Genomic DNA, 26,697 nt, shown 5'->3' on the forward strand with positions numbered 1-26,697 from the left:
CTAGTGCCTAAAGCAGGAGGCACTGCCTGATGCTGAGAGGTGAGACGCCAATGGTGGGATTTCAAGGATCAGAAGCAAAGGTACCCTCAAACATTTCCTAACATTAGCAGACATGGAGAGCACAGGGATGCAAAAGTGTTTTACTACCAGGAGTTCACACATCTGTGGACAGCACACACCAGTGAGGATTCCATGGTGTTGGGGAGGGCAGGCAGGGTGGTACTCATGACCCAGAGGCAGAGACAGGGGCAAGAGCCCTTCAGCCCACTGTGCCCACAGCTTCACATTGTGAAGGAGGCCAGCAGAAGAGGAACAGGCAGGGGTGAGGAGCAGCCCAACCTTGGGTTTTGGAAAAAGATTGCATAGCTCATTAAAACCCTGACCTCTTTTTTTTTTTTCCCATTCTGTCCTGGGTGACCAGGGTGTCTGCCAGCACTTGGACATGTCAGACCCCACCACCTCCTATTGGGTTATCTGACTTTCCCTCTGGGGGCTGGGGAGCATTCCTGGAGTGGGAGAGGACTGGGGCATAGGGCGGGGTGCGGAGGGCCTGGAGAGGGGCCATGGGTCCTCAGGCTGGACCACAGAGGGGCTGTGGGAAGGGTCCTAACCCTCACATGCCCCCTTCCTGGTTAAGGCTGTTTTTTGCTGAAAGGGCCACAGGAAATATTCATGGTGTGAACCCCAGAGGCTGCCACTGCTTTCCTGGGGAGCGTGGAGGCCACACCCATGTGACTACAGGACAGGACGGTGGACTTCCAGGCCCCTGCAGCCTTGGCAGTGTCCTCAGATCCGGATGTGGAAAGTGCTGGAAAGAGAGAAAGGGCAAGAGAGGGTGAGAGGCCCTGGGTTTGGCAGGTAAAGGCTCCTCAGGGAAAAGCACAGCAGGCCCCACCCCCATGCTGGACAGCGCCTCAATAGGGAACCCTGCATAGTGGATGCAAGTAATCAATACTGAGGGAAGGCAAGCTTGGAGGGACAGCAGTGCCCAGGGAGTTCTGCTCCCAGTTATCACTGAAGGGGCCCCCAGGTCTTCTACCTTCCCCCTTGCAGGGGACAAAGGCCAGTCACACATCTAGGGCAAGGGTGCCTTGAACGTGACCTCCTGCTTCCTGGTCACACACCACTGCTCACAAACAGCGAGTGACAGGGGCTTAGCCCCAACATCCCGGCCTGCCCTGCCGTGCCCTGCCCAAGCCCGGCCTGTAGTGGCAGCACCTGAGGAAGTCAGGGGCCTTGGCGATCATGTCCTCGAAGTCAGCAAAGCCCAGCTTGCCATCACCATCCAGGTCAGCCTCCTCAATGACCTTGTCGCACACAAGCACCACCTCCTCCTCATCCAGCTCTGACTTAGTGAGCCGGGCCAGCGTCAGCTCCAGGTCTTCCTTGCAGATGAAGTTGTCAGTGTTGAAGTCTGTGGGGCGGGGGTTGGACATGTTCAAGTCCAGGTTGCGTGCACCCAGGGACCCCTACACTCCCAGCTGGTCCCACTACCTCCACCAGCTTCTGATGTCCCCAGAGCATCTCCATGCACACTCTCGGGACACTGGATCCCAGCCCCCAAGAGGGCTCACCCACCAGGCATAGCTTAGACACCCACATCCACCACCCACAACAACCCCACAATGACTAAACCATATCCTGAAACAGGTCAAAAGTCCAAATCTGAGGTTTCCTGAGAACTTCAGGCTTAGGCCAGATAGCCCTTCCTGGCCTTAGCCCACAGTGGACCCTGTGTTCCCTTTAGACTTCTAGAGCTAAGGAAACTAAGGCCCAAAAAGGCCATGTGATTTAATCAAGGTGGGAGAGCCACTCGGAGATGGAGTAGGGATTCTGATTGGGGCCTATGTGACTCTAAGACCCAAGTTTTCTAAACCGCACCATGTTGCCTCAGTGGTGTGTGGCCAGGAAACAGGATGGGTCGGGAGACTCAAAATCAAAAGGCCCTTAGAGAGGGGCCTGTGCCTGGCATTTGTGCACACAGAACAGGGAACATGGTTTGATTCTACACAGCAAAAGGCACTATCACTGCCCCAAAGGATAGCAAAATGGTTCAGAGGACCAAGCCATGCATGGCTGCATCAAAGCAAACTCTCTCTTCTTACATTTTCAGCCCAACTACCAGATCTGCGCATGTGCTGTTTCTTCTGCCTGGGGTCCCTTCCCAGCAAACTCCTGGTCATCCTTCAAATTTTGGCTCACACATCACCTCCCAGTGGCAGGGCTTTCTAGCAATAAGGGTCCTCTCCCCCGCAGATGAGCTTCTCGTGCCCACTGGCAAACTCTGACATTAATGTTAGTGATGAAGACCCATCATGTGAGCATTACATGCTCTTTCTCATTTAATTTTCAAAACAAGACTATGAGGCAGGCACAATTGAATCCCCACTATACACATGAAGAAACAGAGAGGTGGCCAGGTGCGGTGGCTCACGCCTGTAATCCCAGCACTTTGGGAAGCTGAGGCAGGTGGATCATGAGGCCAAGAGATCGAGACCATCCTGGCATACATGGTGAAACCCCGTCTCTGCTAAAAATACAAAAAATACAAAAAAAAAACAAAACAAAACATTAGCCGGGCCTGGCAGCAGACGTCTGTAATCCCAGCTACTCGGGAGGCTGAGGCAGGAGAATGGCATGAACCTGGGAGGCAGAGCTTGCAGTGAGCCAAGATAGCGCCACTGCACTCCAGCCTGGGTGACAGAGCGAGACTCTGTCTCAAAAAAAAAAAAAAAAAGAAACAGAGAGGTGAAAAGGAAAGGTACCTGCTTGAGGTCACATCCCTGGTCATTGTTGGACCCTGGAGCCCAAGCTCTTGGGGGTGATTCTGCCCTATCTCTGCAGAGGCCTGGGCACAACTCTAGGGTAGGCATCAGGGGAGATACATCTGTGCCCTTGGCATGGGACATAGCAAATCTCTGGAAAGATTTGCTGGCTGGCTCAATTGCTGTGGCCATTTAACATGAGTAAACTGAGGCTCAGAAGTAAGATGATCCTTGTTGCAAATGAGGCCCCAGGCCTCCCCAGCACCAGACTAGGAGGGCCCTGGCTGCCTCTCCCCACTCCACCCCCAGCCTAGGGCAGCAAGGAAGCCACAGTTCTTCCATGTGTTCCTGTGCCCACCCAGTCCATGTGATCTGCACTCCCTATCTTGGGCAGACAGCAGCCCATCCCAGGAGCAATGCTGTGGGGTCCAAGACTGGGCAGATGTTGGGTGGAATCTGAGAAGCATTTTACATGACCCATGTGGGCATAGTTCGTGGAGGGTAGACCGGCAGGTATTTTCTTTCTGATATGCAAGCAAAACGTGGGTGCACAGACAGAAACCAAAGTCCTCTGAAATAAACATAACTAGAATGTGAAACATAACTAGAACGTGAAACATCAGTCCGGGCGCAGTGGCTCACGCCTGTAATCCCAGCACTTTGGGAGGCCGAGGCAGGCAGATCACCTGAGGTCGGGAGTTCGAGACCAGCCTGACCAACATGGTGAAACCCCATTTCTACTGAAAATACAAAAATTAGCTAGGTGTAGTGGCAGGAACCTGTAATCTTAGCTACTTGGGAGACTGAGGCAGGAGAATCACTTGAACCCGGGAGGCGGATGTTGCAGTACGCCAAGATCACGCCATTGCATTCCAGCCTGGGCGACAGAGTAAGACTCCGTCTCAAAAAAATATTAAAAATAAATAAATAAATAAATAAATAGAAAAAAAGAAAGTGAAATGTCAGCCCCTGATAGACCCTGCTGCCTTGGGATCCAGTGTCTGATCAAAGGTGCTGAGGACAGGAGGTTTGACCTTGACTCTTCAGGTCCAGGTTGGGTCCCAGCCCCTTCCTGGGCCTTAGCCATCTCAACGAGGTCTGTCTGAGGATTTGACACCAGTCCCCCTGGGTCTGTCAGGCCAGCACAGGGGGTGAGCTCATGGGTATGAAGTTTTCTCCCTATGGCTGTGGGAGAAGCGTGGGTCCTTGGCTTATGAGTGCCTGCTGCCCTCTGATGGCTGGTGAGACAGCAGGGCTGAGGGCAGGGCTGGGTGGGGTGAACCCAGGCAGCCCTACCTTTGGCAGTGTTGGGGGGCTCTGGAGGCCGCCCTGTAGGCCTGGCCTCACCACCATGGCCTAGGCAGCCTCTCTAGCTCCTCCATTTTACACCTCAAAGCTGCTGAGTGATCTTTCCAGAAAACAGAGCTGCCCTTCCCCACTGGAAACCTTGCAGTGGCCCTGGTGTCCAGAGCACTAGGTCCAAACTCTGTGGCTGGCTCTTACAGCCTGGCCCCAAATTCTCTTCAGACTCATACCCCCTGTCCCACCACCTTTCAAGTTCCTCCCATCTCCTTACCAAGCTCTGCGCTTCCCTGTGTCTGCATGGGTTGCACCCTCTGTCAGGTCTGCCAGTCCCCACTTCTCTAGTCCAAGCCTCTGCTAGTCCCTGCTTAAAGGTCATGCCTGGGACCCCTCTCACACTAACCACCCGACCTGGGGTTGGCGAGTCCCTCCCGCCTCTGTTCTCAGGAACCCCACAGATGTCTCTCAGGGACTGATCGTCTCCCCTGGCCACCCCACTGGATAGGCACTCTTCAGAGGACAGATCAGCTTCACTGTTCTTGGTGTCCCCAGGGCAGGAGCCAGCAGTAACCAGACAGCCTGAGGGCCCCACATGCTGCCCCCCTCACATTCACGGCCCCCTCCTCTAGCCCTAGTTACCATAGATCTTGAAGGCATAGTTTGCCTTGAGCTCTCGGGGAGCCGACTCGCAGAGCACGGAAAACATGTCCACAAAGTCGTTGAAGGTGAGGTTCCCCTCACCATCCTCGGAAAACGCCGCCACGATCCTTTCTTTGAAGGGATTCTCCTGAAGGAAACACATACAGCAATCACTGTGGGTGCAGGATAATCAGGAGGGCCCTGGAGCCAGACTGTGGACAGCCTATGTGACCCTGGAGGATTGACCAAATCCCTCTGAGCCTCGGTTTCCCCATCTGTAAAAAGGGAATAATAACACCTTCTTAACTGGGTTGTGATGGGATTAAATGAGCTAAAGTATGTAAGGTGTTGGTACCAGGCCCAGCACGTGTAAGAGCTCAGGAAGTGTTCTGTTGGGTCATGTCACATCATTAAGATGGGCACAGCCAGGGACAGTGGCACACGCCTGTAGTCCCGGCTGTTTGGGAGACTGAGGTGGGGAATCACTTGAGCCCAGGAATTTGAAGCTTCAGTGAGCCACGATTGTCCCACTGCACTTCAGCCTGGGCGACAAAGCAAAACCCTGTCTCCAAAAAAAAAAAAGCTGAGCACAGCCAATGTGTTCTCATTGGAGGCACCGCCTCACCTGAAGCAGAAGCACAGATTCGTCCTGTTACCCAGAAGAGCACACAGAGGCTCTGCCTGGATGTGTAGGGCTCTGTCCCCAGCAGAAAAAGATGACAACCCAGGGCACTGGTGGCCCTCAGCTCAGGCCATGTCAGGCCAGGATCTGGAAGGTGGATGTAGGGTCAGATAACTGGACCAGATAAGCAGCAAGAGTCATACAGCCAGTTCAGGCCCAGGCCTGCCGTCACTCTGCTCCTGTGAATTATCCTAGACTACCTTGGATGCCGTCTCTCCCAGGGAGCTGTACACGGATGCTTTTCTAGATCCCCAAATCACTTATCCTACAGCCCTTCCATCCCAACTAAGCTAGCACTTGGCTAGCCCCATTCCGTGCCCAGCCCACGCCAGCGCAGGAGGCTCAGAGACAGACCACTTGGGTCCCGCCCAAGAGTGCCTCACCCGCTCCAGCAACCCTCTGAGCCTACTCTTGAGCCCCTTGCTGGGCCAGACGGGGTGTCGGTCCAGGGCTGAACCTGGGGTCCATTGTCTCTCAGGACTGAGGTCACAACCAGAGTGTAGGCCCCAAGTGGATGCCATATAGCACTCTGACCCCACCATCAAGCCACACATTCCAGGCCTGGCCAGGGGCTACTGACAAAGTACCACTGCAATGGGGAGTTATGCCCCAAATGCCTTCTTAACGCTGAGTGCACTTTACATATTATGGATAAGGAACTCATGAAACGAAACATTCAAATATATATGGTCTGAGGACCAGCAGCATCAGTCTCACCTGGGAGCTTGCTTGAAAAGCAGAATCCTGACACTCTATGTGTACTGAGCCTGAATTGGCATTTGGACAAGATCCCCAGGTGGTTTAAAATTAAATTTTAACAGGTACATTAAAGTCTGAGAAATTATGTTATGGATGACCACGATGCTGACCTCAGTGAGAAGCCACGGTCAGACAAGGGGGAGACAGAAAAATTATCTAACAAAGCAGACGCAGGTCTGCCAAGTACAACAGGCTTGGGGCCACTTAACAAAGGGACAAGCAGATGAGCACAAGCCTATGGCCTGCAGTGGGGTGGCCACTGATGTACAGCACCCTTACAGAGCCCACATAGCTTATTTATTCAGAGTGCAGATGAGGAAACTGAGGCACAGAGAGGTTCTGTGATCTGCTCAGAGCCACACAGACACAAAGGGTGGAGCTGGGTTCAGCCCAGACCTAGGGGCCTCTGCTGCTGGTCCAGAGGCACAGATCCCCTGCCCGCCAGCAAGAGGCCCTGCACATACCCGGAGCTCTGGCATCTGGATGATGAGGCTCATGGGCACGTGGACGATGGGGCTCTTCCTGTAGTCCATTGGGACGAGGTTGGGGGCCAGCTCGTAGAATCGTGAATGCAGCCTTGGAGGAAAGCAGAGGAAAAGTGCTGGAGGGGGTGCCATCCCTAAGTCCCAGTGGCCCAATGCTGCCCTGCCTAGGCCTGTGCCTCTGCAGACCATCCTCAGCCAGGACCAGGTGAGGGCCAATGGGAGGCTCTCTGCTCTGCCCACAGGGTATGAAGTTGGGAGGGAGGTGAGTTCGGCCCAGATCTCTGTACTGATAACCAGATCGTGTCCAGGCCACCCTATTTCCACCACACCCACCCCATCAGCACCACCACCATCACTCCTTGGGCCTGCATCCAAGTCTTCTAATTTTTTCTCCTTTGGGCTCTCATAAGGGTTTTCTATGCTCGGGATACTGTGCTAAGCAATGAACACACTACCTAATTTAATCCTCCTCCACATCACTGTGCAGACAGATGCATCCTGACCCCAGTTTACTGCTCAGCAAACCGAGTGCTGAAGAGGTTAAGAGTGATTGTCTAAGGCCACATAACTAGGGAGCATCAAGGGCCATGGGTTGAGCCCAAGATGGTAAATCCAAGCAGAAACTCTTAGCCACTCTTCCTGCGGATACTCCTGGGGATCCATCAAAGCTTGGGCCCACTTCATGGCCCCATCACCCCAACTTAGGCCCTGAGGGTTGGGTCTCTCTGGGAGAGCTCTCAGCAGTCCTCACACCCTCAGAAAGCCCCTGTAAATGGGCCACTCATAACCTCTCTAGCTGGGAGCCATCGAGACCCAGCCCGCTACGCTGGTGGGCCTGGCCCTCCCTCCTCACCGATGGGTCAGGTCCCTAGTTCCTGTTCCAGCCTCCAGGAAAGCAAGCCCACCTCAACAAGCTGTATGGAACCTCAAAGGTGTAAGGCATCCTGGCACTGTCTCACTTGGAAGCTCCCTTCCTCTCCGCCCCCTGCCCCATCATTCAGTCTTTCTTTGCCCTATGTCACTTGTCCAGGTCCCTGTCACCCCAGAGAATAGCCCCCCATCCCAAGACAGGTACAAATTGTATTCAGATGAAATTGTGAGCTGGGTATGGTGGCCTATGCCTGTAATCCCAGTGTTTTGGGAGGCTAAGGTGGGAGGACCACTTGAGGCCCAGAGTTTGAGACCAGCCTAGGCAACATAGCCTGTCTCTACAAAAATGAAAAAAAAAAAAAAATTAGTTGGATATTGTGGCTCAGTCCTAGCTACTTGGGAGGCTGAGGCTAGAGGATCACTTGAGCTTGAGCCCAGGAAGTGGAGGCTGCAGTGAGCTATGATTGCCCCACTGCATTCCAGCCTGGGCAACAGAGTGAGACCCTATCTCTAAAAACAAAAATTGTGTCCATTAAGTGCTGCCATGGGTGGGACAAGCGTAAGGGGCACTGACTGGGGGCTGAGGTAGGTAACCCGCCTAAGGTGAAGCCCTAGGCTGCTGGCGAATGGATTAGGTATGATCCTGTATCTCCCGGGCTTGGGCTGGCCCTGCCACCCCCAAAGCCAGATCAGCCCAGGTCTCCTTTTAAGTGGCTTGACCTTGTGACACACCCCAGGCCCACCTTTCAGCACATTCAGCATAGCACTGAGTTCAAGAAGAGTTATACATTAGTCCTACCATAACATCAGGACCAGAAACCATACTTATGCTACTTGAGCTGCTCCAGAGTATGAGGCAAGAAATGTGAAAGCCCTCACTTTATTTCACAAGCCACTCAGCACAGCCACCCACCCTTCCCTTGGGTTCTACCAATTATTGTGGTGCTGCTGCCTAGCTGTCCTTAGCAAGGCACCTGACTACTTACCCAGCTCAAACAGATAATAACACCAGCTATTGTTTAGCAAGTGCTTATTCTGTGCCAGGTCCTGAACGAGTCTCTGTGGATTGCTTTACTCATTTTAATCCCCACATCACCCTGAGAGGTAGGTATTAGTCTCCCATTTTCAGGTGGTGAAAACTGAGGCTCAAGAATCAAGGGCTGCATCCTACAAAGCCAATGAACAGTAGAAACAGGACTTGAACCCAGGACCTCTGGACTCCAACCACTTGGCTTCTCCCTGCAAGTCAAGCCCTGGTAAGCACATCATCCCCTGGTTCAGAGCCTGTCCAGGGCAAATAAACGATAAAATGCCACATGCCCACTTTGCTAGTCACACATCCCTAAAAAGGGCCTGAAATCACAAGGATGTGCCAAGACTTGGAGACAGAGCTGGAGGGGAAAACCCCTAAACTTGTACTTTGGGTGGGAGGAGGCTCAACAAATGCCAGGGTGCTGGGATCAAGCTGAGACTCTCCACAAGAGGGCACTCAAGGACTTTCTTTGCTCCTATTTCTTGTGTAGAGGAAAACTTTTTTTTTTTTACACTGTTCCCAAATAAGGAATAACCACTTGTTTCAAAATTCATGCATCTTCTTTCATAATTCATGCCTCTGGTACTTTGACATATCCATTGTGCTTCCAACTGTTACATTTCCCACTTGACCTTGACCCTACCCCATATGTCGGGGTATGATATTGGAGTGTTTCTGGGGGTTGGCCATCACCTCCGAAGTTTTGTGGGATGGCTGCGGCAGGAGCATGAAGTCAGGCTGAGGTTGGAGCCCCGCCTACACCTCTCACTAGCAGTGTGAGTAAGGGGGTTAATCCACTGGAGGATAAGTTCCCTATCAGTAAAGCAGGGGCTGTTCTACTGTTCTCACCCCTGGATGTGCGTAAAACCACTGGCCTTCAACTGGCAACTTTTAGCATACTGCCTGCCATGTCAGAGACTCCCTGGAAGGGGTGGACTAGGGAGAGAGGCTATGGGTGCTTGGCGGGGTTGAGGAGGTATCTTCTGGGGTGGAAAGGCCAGCTGGGACACAGATCTGTTCTAAAACAATAACTAAAATCACATTGGAATTTTTCTTTAAAGAAAAATCCAAGGAGAATTTGAAAACCCAAATCACTGTGAAAGAAACTCTAAGCATCGTCAAAGAACCACATCTCTGTCACCTCTCCCCCAATAAAGGACACTGAGTTCAAGAAGAGTTATATATTCGTCCTACCGTAACATCAGGACCAGAAACCATACTTATGCTACTTGAACTGCTACAGAGTATGAGGCAAGAAATGTGAAAGCCCTCACTTTATTTTACAAAGTTAACAAGAATGCTGATACAAGAACCTAATATGTAGCATCCAGAATGGACCAATGGTACTTGCATATATAGATGAAAAAGTCTTATAAAATAACATACTAGGGGCCAGGCACAGTGGCTTATGACTGTAATCTAAATGTGCTTTGGGAGGCCAAGGTGAGAGAATTGCATGAAGCCAGGAGCTTGAGACCAGCCTGGGCAACGTAGTGAGACCATGTCTCTACACACAAAAAATAATAATAATAAAAATTAGGTGGATGTGGTGATATGCATCAGCAGTCCTAGCTACTTCAGGAGGCTCAAGGAGGAGGATCTCCAGCCTGGGCAACAGAGACCCTGTATCTAGAAAAAATAATAATAATAAGTAGAGAAAGAAAAATAACATACTGGTAAATCAAGTCCAAGACTTTAAAAGAATAGTATGTTAGAACCAAGTAGGATTTCTTCCAGAATGCAAAGATAGTTCAATATTTGGAAATCTGTGACTACAAATCATATTAAGCAAAAAACATTTTGACCAATTTGATAGATGCATTTATAACTGTATGTGTGGATACAGAAAAATATCTGAGAAGTTATATACTACATGTTTACACTGATAGTCCCTGTGAGGTGGGAGTAGACAGTTGTGAAAAGAAGGAGGCTAACTTTTACTTGTTATTTCACCTACTTCTCAATTATTTGAAATTTAAGAAGTATTTATTAATAAAAATTTAAAATATTTTTGTTTTTTTGAGACAGAGTCTCACTCTGTCACCCAGGCTGGAGTGCAGTGGCACCATCTTGGCTCACTGCAACCTCTGCCTCTTGGGTTCAAGTGATTCTTGTGCCTCGACCTCCCAAGTAGCTGGGATTACAGGGGCATGCGACCATACCTGGCTGATTTTTTTATATTTTTAGTAGAGATGGGGTTTCGTCATGCTGGCCAGGCTGGTCTCGAACTCCTTACCTCAAGTGATCTGCCACATCGCCCTCTCAAAGCGCTGAGATTACAAGCATGAGCCACTGCACCTGGTCAAAAGTATTTTAAAGTATATGATATTTTGTCAATAAAAAAAAAAAAACTTAAAATTCTTAGTAAAACAGAAACAAAAGGAGTTTCTGCTTAGGAGCAGAAACAAAAGGGTATCTCTTTCTCTCTCTCTCTTTTTTTTTTTTTTTTTGAGTCTCGCACTGTCACCCAGGCTGGAGTGCAGTGGCTCAATCTCGGCTCACTGCAGCCTCCATCTCCTGGGTTCAAGCAATTCTCCTGCCTCAACCTCCTGAGTAGCTGGGACTATAGGTGCCCACCACCACGCCCAGCTAATTTTTGTATATACTGGGGATATACCCGTCAATGTGGGATGCCTATAATCACCATTATTACATAACATTTCCCCCCAGGAGCACGAATCAATCTACTATTGGCCATCCAGGTCCATGAGTTCTGCATTGTGAGTCAACTGAAGACGGAAAATATTTGAAAAAAAAAAAAATTGCATCTATACTAAACATGTATAGTTTTTTTCTTGTCATTTTTCCTTAATACAGTATAGCAACCCTTTACACAGGTATTATAAGTAATGTAATGATTTAAAGTGTACAGGAGGTGCCGAATTAAAGTATATAGGAGGGGCTGGGCATGGTGGCTTATGCCTGTAATCCCAGCACTTTGGGAGGCCGAGGTGAGCCTATCACTTGAGCCCAGGAGTTTTGAGACCAGCTTGGGCAAAACAGTGTGACCCTTGTCTCTACAAAATATTTATATATATATAAATTAGTCAGGCATGGTGGCATGTGCCTATAGTCCCAACTACTCGGAAGGCAGAGGTGGGAGGACCACTTGAGCCCAGGAGTTTGAGGCTGCAGTGAGCCATGATCGCACCACTGCACTCCAGCCTAGGGGACAGAGATCCTGCCTAAAAAAAAAAAAAAAATTATACAGAAGGATGTGCATAGGCTATATGCAAATACTATGCCATTTTATATCAAGGACTTAAGCATTTGCAGTTTTTGGTATCCTTGGGAGGTCCTAGAACCTATCCCCTGCAGATACTGAGGGAGGAATGTAATTAGTTAAAACTAATTAGGTAAAACAGTAAAACAGTACACTTAAATATTGGAGAGGAGGCACGTTATCATTTACTGGAAAACCAAAAATAATTAGCTTAGAGACTATTTGAAATAGAGTTCAGAAGCCTTTCTACACAACAGTTTTTCTATTATGTATCAACATCATTAGCCTTTTCAAAAATAGGATTTGGCTGAGTGCAGTGGCTCATGCCTGTAATTCCAGTGCTTTGGGAGGCCAAGGGGAAAGGATTGCTTGAGGCCAGGAGTTTGAGACCAGCCTGGGCAACACAGTGAGACTGTTTCTATATTTTATTTTTAATTAAAAAAAAAGTTAAATTCACAATTTAAAAGAACCGAAAAAACAAAAACAACTAAGTATAAAATTGGTGCAAAATGCACTAATTTTGAAGTATCAAAAAAAACACGACAGTTTAACAAAAGATATAAAAATATTTTAGGTAGTTAGACAACTATTGTACATTCCTTTTTTTTTTTTTTTTTTTTTTTTTTTGAGACGGAGTCTCGCTCTGTCGCCCAGGCTGGAGTGCAGTGGCCGGATCTCAGCTCACTGCAAGCTCCGCCTCCTGGGTTTACGCCATTCTCTCGCCTCAGCCTCCCGAGTAGCTAGGACTACAGGCGCCCGCCATCTTGCCCGGCTAATTTTTTGTATTTTTTTTAGTAGAGACGGGGTTTCACCGTGTTAGCCAGGATGGTCTCGATCTCTTGACCTCGTGATCCGCCCGTCTCGGCCTCCCAAAGTGCTGGGATTACAGGCTTGAGCCACCGCGCCCGGCCAACTATTGTACATTCCTGATTGGAAAGACTTAATGCCGTAATGATGACAATGCTCTGTTCATTCTTCTATAAAATGAATACAGTCCTAATCAAAATCTGCAAATGATCTATTTGGGATCTAACCAGACCGATTCAAAAGTTTGTTTGGTTAAGTGTTTCTTCAAGCTACTGGCAAAAAAAAAAAAAAAAAAGCTTGTTTAGAAGAATAAATGTAGGAGTGTTGCAGGGGAACCCTGAAGAAAGAGAAACGGGGGAAACATTTGTCTCTATCAGGTATTAAAACAGTTTAAAGCTATAATAAGGACAATGTATGAAATAGACACTGGCATTTACAAGGCAGACTAGAAGTGGTAGATACCAACATAAATGAGAATGAGCCCATGACACAGCATTTGAAATCAGTGGGGGAAACATTAATTCCTCTGAAAGTCACAAACCAGCAATCCACATTCATGCCTAGTTTTCACATAGCATTTTAAAATAATTAAATTATGTCAAAATAATAAATTTAGAATTTTGTTGCCAACATATACAGATTGAAAGATCTTACACTATAAACCTAGGTTTCTTCATCAAGATGGTCTAAAGTCCCCCAAGGCAATAACCAGCTGGGGTTAAGGAGCAGCTATTTCTGCAAGTATCCATTCCAAAGAGTTCCCACCCAACTAGACAGCTTCATTTATTTACAGTGCATGTTGGCCCCCCTTACAGGCAGCTGAGCTTCAGATTCTTGGGTTATTCAATGAATGATCTGGGGTCAGAAGACAAAAAGCATATAATAGCAGTGGGGGGAAAAAGCTAAAGTCTTAAAAATATCCATATCTTTGATCAGGCAATTTGTTGGAAATACCCAGACATGTGCAGTTATGTGAATGGTACCACAAGAATATTCACGGAAGTACAAATTAAAATCGTGGAAAGTTGGAAATCTAAATGTTCAACTACACGAATTAAGAAATATCCATTAAATGCAGCCATTTAAAATACTATATCAGAATATCTAATGACATTGAAAGTTGTTTGCAAGATGTTAAATGAAAAAAGCAGACTGCACAGTATAATCCCATTTAAAAAAAAAAAAAGCTTGTATACATTTATATACCTACAAAAAGAAAGACTAAAAGGAAGGCTGGTCACTACAATGTTAGTGATTATCTTGGGTACTAAGGGGACAGTAAGATCTTTTTTCTTGCCTTTTTTTAACTTTAAAAATTGTGATAAATGGCCGGGCACAGTGGCTCACGCCTGTAATCCCAGCACTTTGGGAGGCCAAGGCGGGCAGATCATGAGGTCAGGAGTTTGAGACCAGCCTGACCAACATGGTGAAACTCATCTCTACTAAAAACACAAAAAATAGCCTGGCCTGGTGGCACATGCCTATAATCCCAGCTACTCAGGAGGCTGAGGCAGGAGAATCGCTTGAACCCAGGAGGCAGAGATCGCGCCACTGCACTCCAGCCTGGGCGACAGAGCCAGACTCCGTCTCAAAAAAAAAAAATTGTGATAAAATAACATAGGCCGGGCGCCGTGGCTCACGCCTATAATCCCAACACTTTGGGAGGCCGAGGCGGGTGGATCACGAGGCCAGGAGATCGAGACCATCCTGGCTAACATGGTGAAACCCATCTCTACTAAAAATACAAAAAAAAAAATTAGCCAGGTATGGCACTCGGGAGGCTGAGGCAGGAGAATGGCGTGAATCTGGGAGGCGGGGCTTGCAGTGAGCTGAGATTGAGCCACTGCACTCCAGCCTGGGCGACAGAACAAAAGTCTGTCTCAAATAATAATAATAATAATAATTATTATTATTATTATTTTAAAAAACATAAAATTTACCATCTTAATTATTAGTTTTTCTGAATTGTGGTAAAATGCACATGCCATAAAGTGTACCATCTTCAACATCTTGATGGGTACAGTTCAGTGGCATTAAATATGTTCACATTATTATGCGACCATCACCACCACTGGTCCACCTCCAGAACTCTCTCCTTCTTCTAAAACTGAAACTCTATACTAATCAAACAATAACTCCCCATTCCCCCTCCTCTCAGCCCCTGGCAACCACTATTCTACTTTCTGTTTCTAAGAATTTGACTATTCGGACAGGCGCCAAGCTGGGACTACAGGCACACACCACCACACCTGGCTAACTTTTGTATTTTTTTTTTTTTAGAGACAGGGGTCTCACCATGTTGGCCAGGCTGGTCACAAACCCCTGAGTTCATGTAATCCACCTACCTCGGCCTCTCAAAGTGCTAGGATTACAGGTGTGAGCCACCATACCCAACCATGATCTGACTTTTTGATAAACACATACAAAAGAAAAACACTGGCATAATATATACCAAAAGGTTAACAGCCACTATTTCTGGGTCATACGCTTACAGGTAATATTTTTTTGTCTTCTCTTGACTGGCTTCATTTTCTAATTTTTCTATAGTCATTACTTATGTGTGTAGTAAGTAATTAAAACAGGTTGCACAAAGCTTTTAAAAGGTTGAGAAAATAAACAATAAAAGAACAAGTAGACAAACACTTTGGGGTGCTGGCTGGGTGGGCCTCTCTGTGTACCAAGGGGACAAGGACTACTGTCCTGCTGATTAAAGAGCACAACCTAAATTAGGGGACAAGGGAAGTCGAAGTGCTAAGCTCTTACCTATGGAAAGCAAGGTGACTGAACAGGGTGGGCTGCCCACTCGGGCTCAGTGTGGGAATGGAGGAGCTGTGTCCTGGGGAGCAATCGGATCTACCTGGGTGCGGGCAGGGCAGAGGGAAGGAGAATTGGAGGCGGGCTATCTGTGACTCGGTATCACTGCCCCAAAGCTGCCAGAGAGCTGGGCCCCAACCTGCAAAGAAACACCTCCTGCTCAAGTTTCCTCCTCGCCATCTGATCAGTACTCAGGGAGCAGCTTACCAAGAAAACCATCCTGGTGGGGGTGGGGAGTAGCAGCCCTGAAAGGCCGTTGGGAGCAGGGAAGATGAGCAAGGCCTGGGGCTGGACTGCCTGGCTCTGCAGCTGACCTTGCCCTCTCTGGGCTCCAGGCCTCAGCTGTGTCACCCTGACCTGAGATGTGAACAGTGGAGAGGGCTTTCCTGGAGGGGCAGTCAGTCATCTGGCCTCTCCACAGAGAAGGCTGGAGAAAAGTGAAGGGGCTGAAACTGGAATTGAGCCATCATGGCCATGCCTGGTCTCTCCAGGGACAGGCAATCCTGAATCCTGCCTTGTCTTACTACCCTTCCCTGAGGGTGGACAGGTGGGCAGCAAAACTCCAGGTAGCTCTTTTCATGTTTAATAACACCGTCACCCAGCCCTCCTGGACACAGGGCCCTGTGAGAAAACAGCTCCTGCAAGCAATGTCATCCCAGAGCTGCAGACAGGGCCTCAGGCTTGGGTTTTGCTCTGGTGTTGAGTTACAGAGCCTAGGGTGCTGATGCGTGCAGAGGTGTGCAGGCCAGGGCTGTGGGGAGCCAGAAAACCCCTCCCCAAGTCCTCTCACCTGCCTGGAGCTCCTCATTTTCCAAGGGGCAAGGGATACCCCTAATATGGTTTGGCTGTGTCCCTACCCAAATCTCATCTTGAATGAATTGTAGTTCCCATAATCCCCACATGTCATGGGAGGGACCTGGTGGGAGATAATTGAATCATGGGGGCATGCTGTTCTCATGATAGTGATTCTCACAAGATCTAATGGTTTTATAAGCGGCTTCTCCCCTTTGCCCGGCACTTTTCTCTCCTGCCGCCATATGAGGAAGGACGTGTTTGCCTCCCCTTCTGCCATGATTGTAAGTTTTCTGAGGCCTCCCCAGCCATGTAGAATTGTGAATCAATTAAAACTCTTTCCTTTATAAATTACCCAGTCTCAGGCAGTTCTTTATAGCAGCATGTGAATGGACTAAAACCACCACCAAAGGCCCATGATATTGGATCTGATTCCTGGACTGGCCTTCGAGCTCCTCTCTCCTCTTCCCCACACAGGCAACTTTGCTGCTCTCAGTGAGACCACTGGAGGATGGGAGTGGGAGTGGGAGTGGGAGTGGGAGTGGGAAAAGCTGGCCTGTGTCTCACCTCTGCTGCTCCCTAGCCTGGAATGTTCTCCCTCAGCCAATCCTGTCTTTCACCCACGCACTCTTCATATGGTCAGTGGTGGCTAACAGGTACCATGCTCCCCATTAGTCCTGCCTGATAGCAAGTCTGGGGGGAGCTGGGCACCTGGGCCCAGAAACCCAAAGAACCCCTAACAGGCTGTTAGAGCAGCTGGGGGAGCACTAGGGTGGCAGGATGTTGGGGTGCTTATAAAGGGGATGACTCTGGAGTTGGGTCTGGAAGGATGCACAACAATGCTGTGGGCAGAGGAGAGGAGGACACTCCAGGGAGTGGTGACAGTCAGTGCAAAGGCCGGGGCAAGGCACTTTTGTTGCCAGAATGAAAATGATGGTGGGCCTCAGAAGACAGGCAGCCTGGGCTTGGCATCTACAAATGCAGGGGATCCGAAGCTCCCTGTGAGGCTCAAATGAGGCTCCATGCCAAGAACTCTGAAAGGTAAAAGGTGCCACAAGAATGCTAGGGGTGACAGCTTTGTTATTCCAATACTGAAAGCCATGCTGTCCAAATGGGGACCTCACCCCTGACATGTCTCAAGCTACAGGGCAAATCCCACCTATCAAACACTATACCCCAGTGTTGCTGCCTCTCGGCAATGCTATGAGGGTAGGTTTCACTATCCCTATTTTTTTTTTTTTTTTTTTTTTTTTTTTTTTGAGGCGGAGTCTCACTCTGTCGCCCGGACTGGAGTGCAGTGGCCAGATCTCAGCTCACTGCAAGCTCCGCCTCCCGGGTTTACGCCATTCTCCTGCCTCAGCCTCCCGAGTAGCTGGGACTACAGGCGCCCGCCACCTCGCCCGGCTAGTTTTTGTATTTTTAGTAGAGACGGGGTTTCACCGTGTTAACCAGGATGGTCTTGATCTCCTGACCTCGTGATCCACCCATCTCGGCCTCCCAAAGTGCTGGGATTACAGGCTTGAGCCACCGCGCCCGGCCCACTATCCCTATTATACAGAAGAAAACTGAGGCTCAGGGAAGGTCAAATGGTTGCCCAAGGCCATAGAACTGAGATGTGGGAGTAGAGCCCAGGTCTACTGATGCCAGGCCTGGGGGCTTTGCCCCTTGCCCAGACTTTCTAAGGTGGTGGAAGTGGGGTGGCCCCTGCCCATGCAGGGTACAGGTTGGAATAGCCTGGGTAGAGAGGAAAGCCGAGAGGCACTGACTGAATGAGCAGAGTGGTTAGGGCAGTGACAAGCCGCAGCACAGCTCTCTTGGGAAGTTGCAATGGGCTCTGGTCCCAGCCTGACCGTCGATCTCCAGGGGAAGTGATCCCGGGACTTCGCTGGCTTTTCGTGCCACCTGATAGCCCAGGCAGAGGGGCCTACTGAGGCCCATGGGGCAGGTTTCTTGGTATTCAGTGATTCCTGCTCACCGTCTGGTCCTGGGTTTCTGAGGCTGCCAATCCCCTTCATCTTTGCCATCCAGATCCACCCCCATCCCCACCAACACCAAGGAGAAGGGCTGTCCTGGGAAGAAGCAGCGCCCTGATGAATAGCTCAGGGGTGATGGGCATGCCCTCAACTTTTAGACATCCCAGGAGTGGAAGAACATCAAAGCTAGAGCCAAAGGGCCCTTAGGGACCCCTGTCTAACAACAGAAAGGGACTCCCTCCTATACCAGGACCCAGGATGCAGTGAAATAGCAAGGGACCTGGAGTTAGAGGCTGGGTCTTGAGTCCCTGCCTCTGTGACTTTAGCCAAGTTGCTAAGCTCCATCTGTAAAATGGGGTTAAATGGATTCTCTTGTTATAAGGTCACAATGAGGATTAAATAAGAATGTGCCTGAAACCACCCACCCGAAAGCTCAGCATGTAGTGAGTAGATGTTCATTCCCCAGCAGGAGGATCTGGGCCCTGGGAGGAGTGGGAAGCTCTAACTCCATAGCAGCCCAGGGGCGGGGTGGGGACCTGAATGTGCTTCCTGACAGATGCCAACGCTCCGCCTCAGCCCCAGCTAGCACAGCCAGCCCATGTGGGGTGCCCCAGCCTCACCCCGGCCCCAGTCCCGGTCCCAACAGGGTGAACGAGAAGCCACACTTACTTGAGGATGTCCTTCTTATTGAAGAAGGTGCAGTCCTGTCGAGGGAAAACACATTGTCAGTGTGTGATTCCCAGGCCCCTTTTTTTCTCGGAGGCCTCGATGCCACAGGGCTCACAGGGGATAGCCGCGGACTGGGGGCAGAAGAGTCACTACTACCCCTCCCCACCCCACCCTCACCCACTGGGGAAAGTTGGTTCTAGTAGGTACAGAAAATGCCTCCCAAAACCTTTGTCCATCCTGGGCTAGGCCTAAGGAGCTTAGTGCATGGTCGGGGGCTATAGCATGCTTTAGGGTGCACATTTAGGAGGAAGATGAATGCTCACAGGTGTGCGTGGCTGATTTGAGTGCCAGTGGGATACACTGGGGGATGATGAGGAAGTGGCTGGGGGACAACTCCGAATGAGGACCCACAGGGCCACCTCGTGTAGCTGCATGGGGTGCCATCCTCACTGTAGCCCTGAGCATGGTGCTAGGGGGGTTGTGCAGTCCCAGGCTCAGAGACTGAGAGTTCCAGGCACATAGACTGGGGAAGCATCAGTATGTACCTGGTGTCTGAAGCCAGAAAGGGATGAGGTCACCCAGGGAAGGGAGTGAAGAGGCCAGGGAGATATGGGAAGGAGAAAGGTGGGCAGGGTACCAGGTAGCATCCGGGGTAGAGGTGAAGGTAGGCACTGCTGGGGACTCCCAGGTGAGCATTACTCCAGGTGGGGGCAGCACTTGGCTCCTAGGGCCATCCAGATGACAAACTCATCTCAGAGGGGTCCTGTCTGTCTAGATGACCCGCCTCCATCCACAGCGTGGCCTACCCAAGGTGAGTATCAACCACTGGGAGTCAGTGACAATGGCCACTATGCCAGGCCTTGGTGAAAAGTATGGAGGTGAAAAGGACCCAGCACTTTGTAAAATGCCCAGCCATGAAGGGCTTTTGTGCACCTCCCTTGCTGTTTAGCTCCTCCACCTTTGTTCACTGTTACAACATGAAGGAAGAAGGCCTCCTAGGTCTGTAGAGCCCAGAGCCTGCAGGGCCTCCTGGGGCCATAAGCTGACCAGAGCCGGCTCTGATGAGGAGTGAATGGCTGAAACTCAGGCCTGCAAACAGCCAGGCTTGCTCTGAATGAGACCTGAAGCTACTAGACATCAGGGCAATTGGATTGTGTGTTGAGAGGGCCAAAGAGAGGACGCCTGCAGGATGCACACAACATCTGGGGTTTCCACTGGGTGTTTTCAGGAGAGCTGAAGAGGCAAGAGTCGGCAGGAATTTCCAGGCCCCATTTGGCCCAACAAGTCTGTTCTAAGCTGCTGCTCCCTGGGGGTTAGACTAAGGCTCCATGCTGCCTCCTTGGAAACACAGGGGGTTCTCCTGGGGGTCTCAGCTTTGCTTTTGACAATGGCTTCTCTGTAGGAGCCCAGAAAGGCTCAGGCTGGGGAAGCAGTGCCCTTACTCCTCACCCAGCACAGACAGAACACTCCCTACTTAGCAGGCCTCAGGCACAGACTGGCTGGAGACAGGGTGGGCTGATTTCTCAGCAAACTCCAGAAACTCCAGAATGTGGACTTCCCTGCACCCCAGGGCCATTTCCATAGTCTAAGGTGCCCAGTGAGAAGGGCCAGGGCTCTCCCACCTAGCCTGGAGGAGGCAGTCAGCGGAACTGGGAATGGGGAGAGATCCCAGCTCCTGCTCTCTTCCCCGCTGATCTGTGTCCTCCTTTCCCTCCCCTCTCCTCTCTCCTATCCCATGTGTTGGAAAGGAACTATCCAGGTCCTGATTCAAGGGTTCTACTGGCAAAAGATGCAAACACTTCCCCTATAACCCTGCTCCCTGTCACAATTACTTACACCTCCCTACATCAATGGTCCTCAGGCTGTGGCTCCTGGACCAGCAGCATCAGCCTCACTGGGAACTTGGTGAAAATGCAGATTCTCAGGCTCCACTCCAGATCTCTTTAATCAGAAACTCTGTGGGTGGGGCCCAGGGATCTGCATTTTAAAAAACCCTCCCAATGATAGTGATACATGTTGAAGTGTGAGGACGTCTGCTCTAGAGCAGAATCACCTGGGGGGGCTGTTTAAGATACCTGTGTCCTCCACCTCTCAGCAGACCCCAGACAAATTATAGAGAAATCCCCAACGGTGAACCCAGGCATCAGTAGTTTTCAAACCCACTCAGGTGGTTCCAACATGCAGCCCAGGCTGAAAATCACATCACAGCCAGTACATGATGTACCATGCATCTGGCACCTGGGGCTCTGAATATTCAATTTTGCTTAATCCTTATCATTAGCCAATGGGGGCAGGCATTATCTCTCTAGTTTAAAGATGGGTAACTTGAGACTCAGCAAAGTTGAGTAGCTTGCCCTAAGTTGCACACACAGCCCAGGAGGGCTGGGAATGGAACTCAGGCCTCTGTGTTTCCTTTTTCTCCCTTTTCTTTTTTTTCTTTTTTTTTTTTTGAGACGGAGTCTCGCTGTGTTGCCCAGGCTGGAGTGCAGTGGCATGATCTGAGCTCACTGTAACCTCTGCCTCCTGGGTTCAAGTGATTCTCCTTTCTCAGCCTTCCGAGTAGCGGGGATTACAGGCATGCGCCACCACACCTGGCTAATTTTTGTATTCTTAGTAGAGATAGGGTTTCACCATATTGGTCAGGCTGGTCTCGAACTTCTGACCTCAGGAGATCCATCCGCCTCGGCTTCCCAAAGTGCTGGGATTACAGGCATAAACCACTGCGCCTGGCCTTCTTTTTTTCTTTTAAATGGGAGTAGAGCTTGGGGCCCCCACTGGCAAGGAAGCAGAGGCAAGAAAAGATCCTCTGTGCTTCTTGACCACTGCCTATGACTACAGAGCCATGACCACTGTACACCAACCACTCCATGTCCTGCATCTGCTGTGTATTCCTATACTTACACACAGCAGGTGCTTAATACAGGCTTGTGGGATAAGTGATCAGATTTTTCCACATATGCCTTCCACAGCAGTTACGTTATTTCAGTGGCTGCAGAGTATCTCAGTGAGGGCATAGCCCCTGCCTAGTCTTAACCTTTCTTCTCTTTCTGAACATTTAGTAATACCTGTTTCTTGGTTTTAACATCACTGACAAAGCTGCCATGAACCTGCTCATCAACTGATGTTTCACTTTTTCTTCTGTTGACTTGTTTCCCTGGGATTCACTCCAGGAAGGCAGTGCACAGGGAGTGAATATGGCAGGTGTTCTTAAAAGCTTCTCAGGACTCAGGGTGGCCTAGAAGTGTAGCAGGGGAAAAGGTTTGGTAGTCAGAGTTAAATTCTAGTCTAGCTTCAGACCCTTAGGCAAGTCATTTTCCTTTCTGAGCCTCAGTTTCTGCATCTGTAGAGTGGAAATAGTGCCTCTCTGAAGGGGACAGTGTGAAGAGGAAATGAGATAAGGTACAGAAAGTCTATTGGCCCCAGCTGATAGGAAACAATGCAAAAGCCCCATCCACCACCCAAGGTCCCAAAGGCATCTCCCCAGAGTCGGTAGCTCTGCTGTCTTTTCCTTCTCTGGAGTCGCCAATGACCCTGCCCACCACTACATCCTCAGTTGCCCTGGGAGCTACAGCCCCATGTCTGAAGGAACCCTTTCTTATACTTTTGGAGAGCAAGTGCCCCATCACTGCTTGGCTCCTGACAGTACATAGGGACACAGCGACAGGTCTTCAGGCAAAGGTCCCAACTCAGGTCTGGGTCATGAGGAGTGGAAAGGAGGGAGGCAGAGAGGGGGCCTAACCCAGGATTGATGGACCCTCAGAACTTTGGCAGCAGAAAACAGGACAGGCTGGGCTTTCACAGTAGAAGCCTAGATGTCTTCCCAGTTAAGTTGAGTTCTGCCTCCGAGCCTTATTCACCCTATTCCCCATCTCTCCTCTTTCTCCAGGTTGTCCAAACCCTTTCCTTTCTCCAAAGCTCAACTCAAGGGTGACTTGTTTCAGGTAGCCTGCCTGCCTCCCATCTACATGCGTGGTCTGCCTGTGCCAGCCATCAGGAGCCGAGCCACGGGCCGTCCCAGCTGTAATGGAAATGGCTCTCCATCCAGCTCTGCCAGCTCAGGCCTCAGCACTGCCCAGGTGACCATCACACAGCTCAAGGTCAGTCTCCAGTGATCTTAGTTGATTCCCACAAGAGCCCTGTGACATGAGCACAGCCAGGTTAGTAGTTGTTCCCATTTTAGAGGTGGAGACACTTAGGCCCAGAAGGGAACAGTGGCTTGCTAAGGCCCACAGCATCAACTACCCAGCTGACTCGAATCTAGGGCTTCAGAATCCTTGTGCAGAGTTCTTTGCTCTCCTGGAGCCATGCCTTAACAAATATTTGTTCATTCATTTGACAGCATCCTCCAAGCATCTCTGTGCCTGGATAGGGGCCATACAAGAAGGGAGATGGAGTGTAAACAGTGAGGTGCCCAGTATAAACCATTCTGTGGCCACAAGAGGGACTGGGGATGTGTATGTGTCAGGTTCCCTGAGTATTCCCAGCTGAATGAATTGGTGGGGAGGGAGTCAGGGAGCCCATCCCAAAGAGGTGAGACCTGGCCTGGACAGATACATGGGCCAGACTAGGTTAGCAAAGGAGAAGGGAGAGCAGCAGGAGAACAAGGGCCAGAGGTGAGGGAGGGCTTGGCCAGAAGCCCTTCAGTGTGCCTGAAACTTGGGGTACAAAGGGAAAGGGAGTAAGAAATGAGGCTGGAGGCCGGGCGCGGTGGCTCATGCCTGTAATCCCAACACTCTGGGAGGCCGAGGCGGGTGGATCACCTGAGGTCAGGAGTTTGAGCCTGGTCAACACGGCAAAACCCTGTCTCTACTAAAAATACAAAAATTAGACGGGCATGGTGGCAGGTGCCTGTAATCCCAGTTACTTGGGAGGCTGAGGCAGGGAAAATTGCTTGAACCTGGGAGGTGGAGCTGGGATGCGTAGGTTGCCGTGAGCCGAGATCACACCACTGCACTCCAGCCTGGGTGACAGAGCGAGTGAGACTGTCTCAAAAAAAAAAAAAAAAAAAAAGACAGAGGAAGGAAGGAGGAAGAAAGAGATGAAGGAAGAGTGAAAGAACTAAGAGGGCAGGTGGCTGGAGGGGGATGGGCAGGAGGGGCGTGGGAGGGAGCAGTCAGACCTACAGTTTGCAGGAGACTGAGCAGACCTAGCCCAGGGCCCTGGCTGTGGGGATGGAGGAAGGGACCTCCAGGTGAGCCACAAAGGAGGCTGAGTAACAGGCCTTGTTCTTAACTGAAAACATGGGCTGAGGGAGAGCAGAGCGTTGGAATCGCTGGAGGAGCAGCAGTGGGTGTTGGGGAGGCTGTGACTCCTGTTTTAGAGTTTGAGGGGTCTGGGGGATGGCTGTACAATGCAGAGGAGTGGTCTGGACAGAAGCTTGAACATTGGGAATCAGTGGCACCAGGAACCAGGAGGGTACACCCTGCCCGGGAAAGATTAGACTGCCAGGCTGGGAGGTCCCAAGAAACCCTAGGGGTCACTTAGGACAGAGGGTGCTGTAACTCAGGCTCACCCCCACTCAGCCCTGGCTGGCACGTGGCTGGCTGGAGATCCAGAGGGAAGGAGATGTGGGGCTCTCAGGTTTCACAGCACTCATTTCTCCCACCCCGCCTGGCAGGGTCTAGCTAGGCTCTGGCAAAGGATCAGAACCTAACACTGGGACTGGCTCCGATGAGTAACCCAATGCCAGGCTGGTTGGAGTGGGAACCCGGGTTCCCCACCCTCTTGAAGCTACTCCTCACTTCTGAGCATGGCTTGCCTGCTTGCACCTGCCCACTCTCAAGCCTTTATCCAAGCTGTCCCCTCCACCTGGAATGCCTCCTCTGGGCCCCACTGGGCAAAACTCCACATATCTTCCCAAGGCCTGCTCAAGTGCTGCATCATTTCTGGACTTTGCCCCCTTCCCTGCTGGCCTCCGACTGCCCACTAGCGCCCTTCCCTAGAACACACTCCACCACCTGCCTCTATCACAAGGGCCACACACTGGAGGTGAGAGTCTGTCTCTGAGTGTCTGAGACTGAGTGCCTTGGGGACAAAGAGCACACATGGCCCAGCCCAGTCCACTTTCAACTGAAGAAGAGAGCCTGGGAGTCAAGATTTGAAATCCTGTGTGAGCCCTGAATGGCTCCTCAGCCTCTGTTTACACTTCTGTAAAATGGGCTAATAATCTACCTCACTGTGATGATCAAGTGAGTTGATGCATAGAAGGCATCAATTACTGTGCCTGGTACACAGCAGGTGCTTCATAAATGTGTCTCCCCTCTTCCTTCCCAGGGCCTCACCTGGGGAGCTGAGAAATCCATTACTGACAAGTAGGGCTTCTAGGAGGAGAAGGGGCCTTTGTTTTACCTTCACCCACTTCAGAGGACCCACACTTCACGCCTGCTTTCCTTCACAGCCAAAGTAAGCACTGATGAAGGCAACAAGTGCCTATGGAGACTCTGCTGGTGTTCCTCCTGCCCAGTTACACAGGCCACAACACAATCCTGCCTCCTCCACCTGAGGAGTCAGGGGAGAGGCATCAGATGTGGGACTTGAAGGGTGAGAGAGATCATCTGGAGGGAGGAGAGGAATCCAGGCCCAGGAAAAGGCATGGGCAGAGGGAGAGAGGGAGGGAGGAATGAGCCTGGTGAGCTGCAGCAACTGCAAATGGGTTTAGGAAGGCTGCCATGCAGAGAGCAGGGAAGGGACCTGGGGAGACTGAGGCTGCAGAGATAACTGAGCAATTGGCCAGGGCTCTGGGTAAGCCAAGGGTTTGGGCTTCATCCTGCAACCACAGCGAAGTTTCTACCTAGGTGGGATGGTATTGGGATTCCAGATCTGGAAAGCTGGCTCTGGAGGCAGGAAAACCTAGAAAGGTCTAAGGAGGTGGCTGCCGAGGGCCTAAGGGAGCTGGGAGAGGTGGCCCTAGAAGGCTGGTACCAGGCTTGCTTTCTTGCTCCAGTTATCTCCATGCTGGGGTCAGAAGGAGAGAACCCCAGCAGATAAACAAGACAGTTCCAACTGAAGACTGCATGTGGGGACTGACGCATCCCACTCCTAGCCCAGACAGGACCCCAGCTCTCATTTCTGCTTTACAGAGACTCGCTCTCCTGGGCTCCTTCCTGGGACTAGGGGTGCAGGGAGCCGGGAGGGTGGTCCTCTGTCCAGCCTAGTTTACTGACTCCCTCTCGGGGCCAGGTGGGCACTGGAATGGGTGGCTGGGAGGGGTTCGGGTCCTGCCTACGGCGAGAGTAGCTGGGCAGAGGCGAGCCTGAGAGGCTCTTCCAACTGGAAAGAGCTCTTATTACACCGCTGGGGAAACTGAGGCACGGCGAGGGGAAGTCACCGGCCCAAGGTCACGCGGCAAGCTGAAGGCAGAGGCAGGGTTTGAACCCGGGAGAGCTGGCTCTCGGGAGGCCTCCGCCATTGACCGAGAAAAGGGAGGGGCGGCGGGGCCAGCGTTGGGGGCCGGGCGCGCCGAGCTCACCTGGTAGTTGTCTAGCTGTTCTTCGGTGAAGATGGTCTGCTTGTTTCCCATGGTGGCCGCTGCGCCGGCGCTCGCCCGCCCGGCCTCCGCCTCCCATCAGCGGCCGCCAGACTCGGAGCCCTCGCCTCTCGCCAGCGGCCCTTGGCAGCCCCGCGGCTGGCAGCGGCCCACGGCGGCCGGACCCTTCCCGTCCCGCAGCTCGCCTGGAGGAGGCGCGCGGGGGTCTTGGAGGCGGGGACAGGGACCCGAAGCGGCAGCGACTCCGCCCCCGGCGGTAAGAGGGGCGGGCACCCGGCTCCGCGGCTGCAGCGCGCCCGGGTCCCGGCAGGGGGCGACCTGGCCGCGGGAGACGCTACCCCGCACGAACCCTGGGCTCCCGCGGCCGGAAGTGCTGGGGGCGCGCGGGGGTCTCGGAG

At 51.1% G+C, this 26,697-nt stretch overlaps 1 protein-coding gene across 4 annotated transcripts; it reads right to left on the reverse strand.

Annotated features, from left to right (window-relative positions):
• Positions 1 to 124: 124 nt before the first annotated feature.
• On the reverse strand, positions 125 to 26,651 carry CIB2 (calcium and integrin binding family member 2). Of its 4 annotated transcripts, none has more exons than XM_033237123.1 (7): positions 26,282 to 26,387; positions 18,814 to 18,848; positions 10,772 to 10,833; positions 6,612 to 6,723; positions 4,707 to 4,854; positions 1,219 to 1,414; positions 125 to 808 (listed from the first exon to the last, which is right to left on the reverse strand). In XM_033237123.1, exons 4-7 carry the CDS (start codon positions 6,678 to 6,680, stop codon positions 787 to 789), a joined length of 435 nt encoding a protein of 144 aa, XP_033093014.1. In that variant the 5' UTR covers positions 6,681 to 6,723; positions 10,772 to 10,833; positions 18,814 to 18,848; positions 26,282 to 26,387; the 3' UTR covers positions 125 to 786. The 4 variants fall into 4 exon arrangements, with proteins under 4 accessions (XP_033093014.1, XP_033093098.1, XP_033092946.1 ...); XM_033237207.1 differs by lacking the exon at positions 10,772 to 10,833 and adding an exon at positions 15,329 to 15,422; XM_033237055.1 differs by lacking the exon at positions 10,772 to 10,833 and having other exon boundaries at positions 26,282 to 26,580.
• Between the last annotated feature and the right edge of the window lie 46 nt (positions 26,652 to 26,697).

The sequence above is a fragment of the Trachypithecus francoisi genome, unplaced genomic scaffold, assembly GCF_009764315.1.
Source record: "Trachypithecus francoisi isolate TF-2019V2 unplaced genomic scaffold, Tfra_2.0 Contig00110, whole genome shotgun sequence".
Taxonomy (NCBI): domain Eukaryota; kingdom Metazoa; phylum Chordata; class Mammalia; order Primates; family Cercopithecidae; genus Trachypithecus; species Trachypithecus francoisi.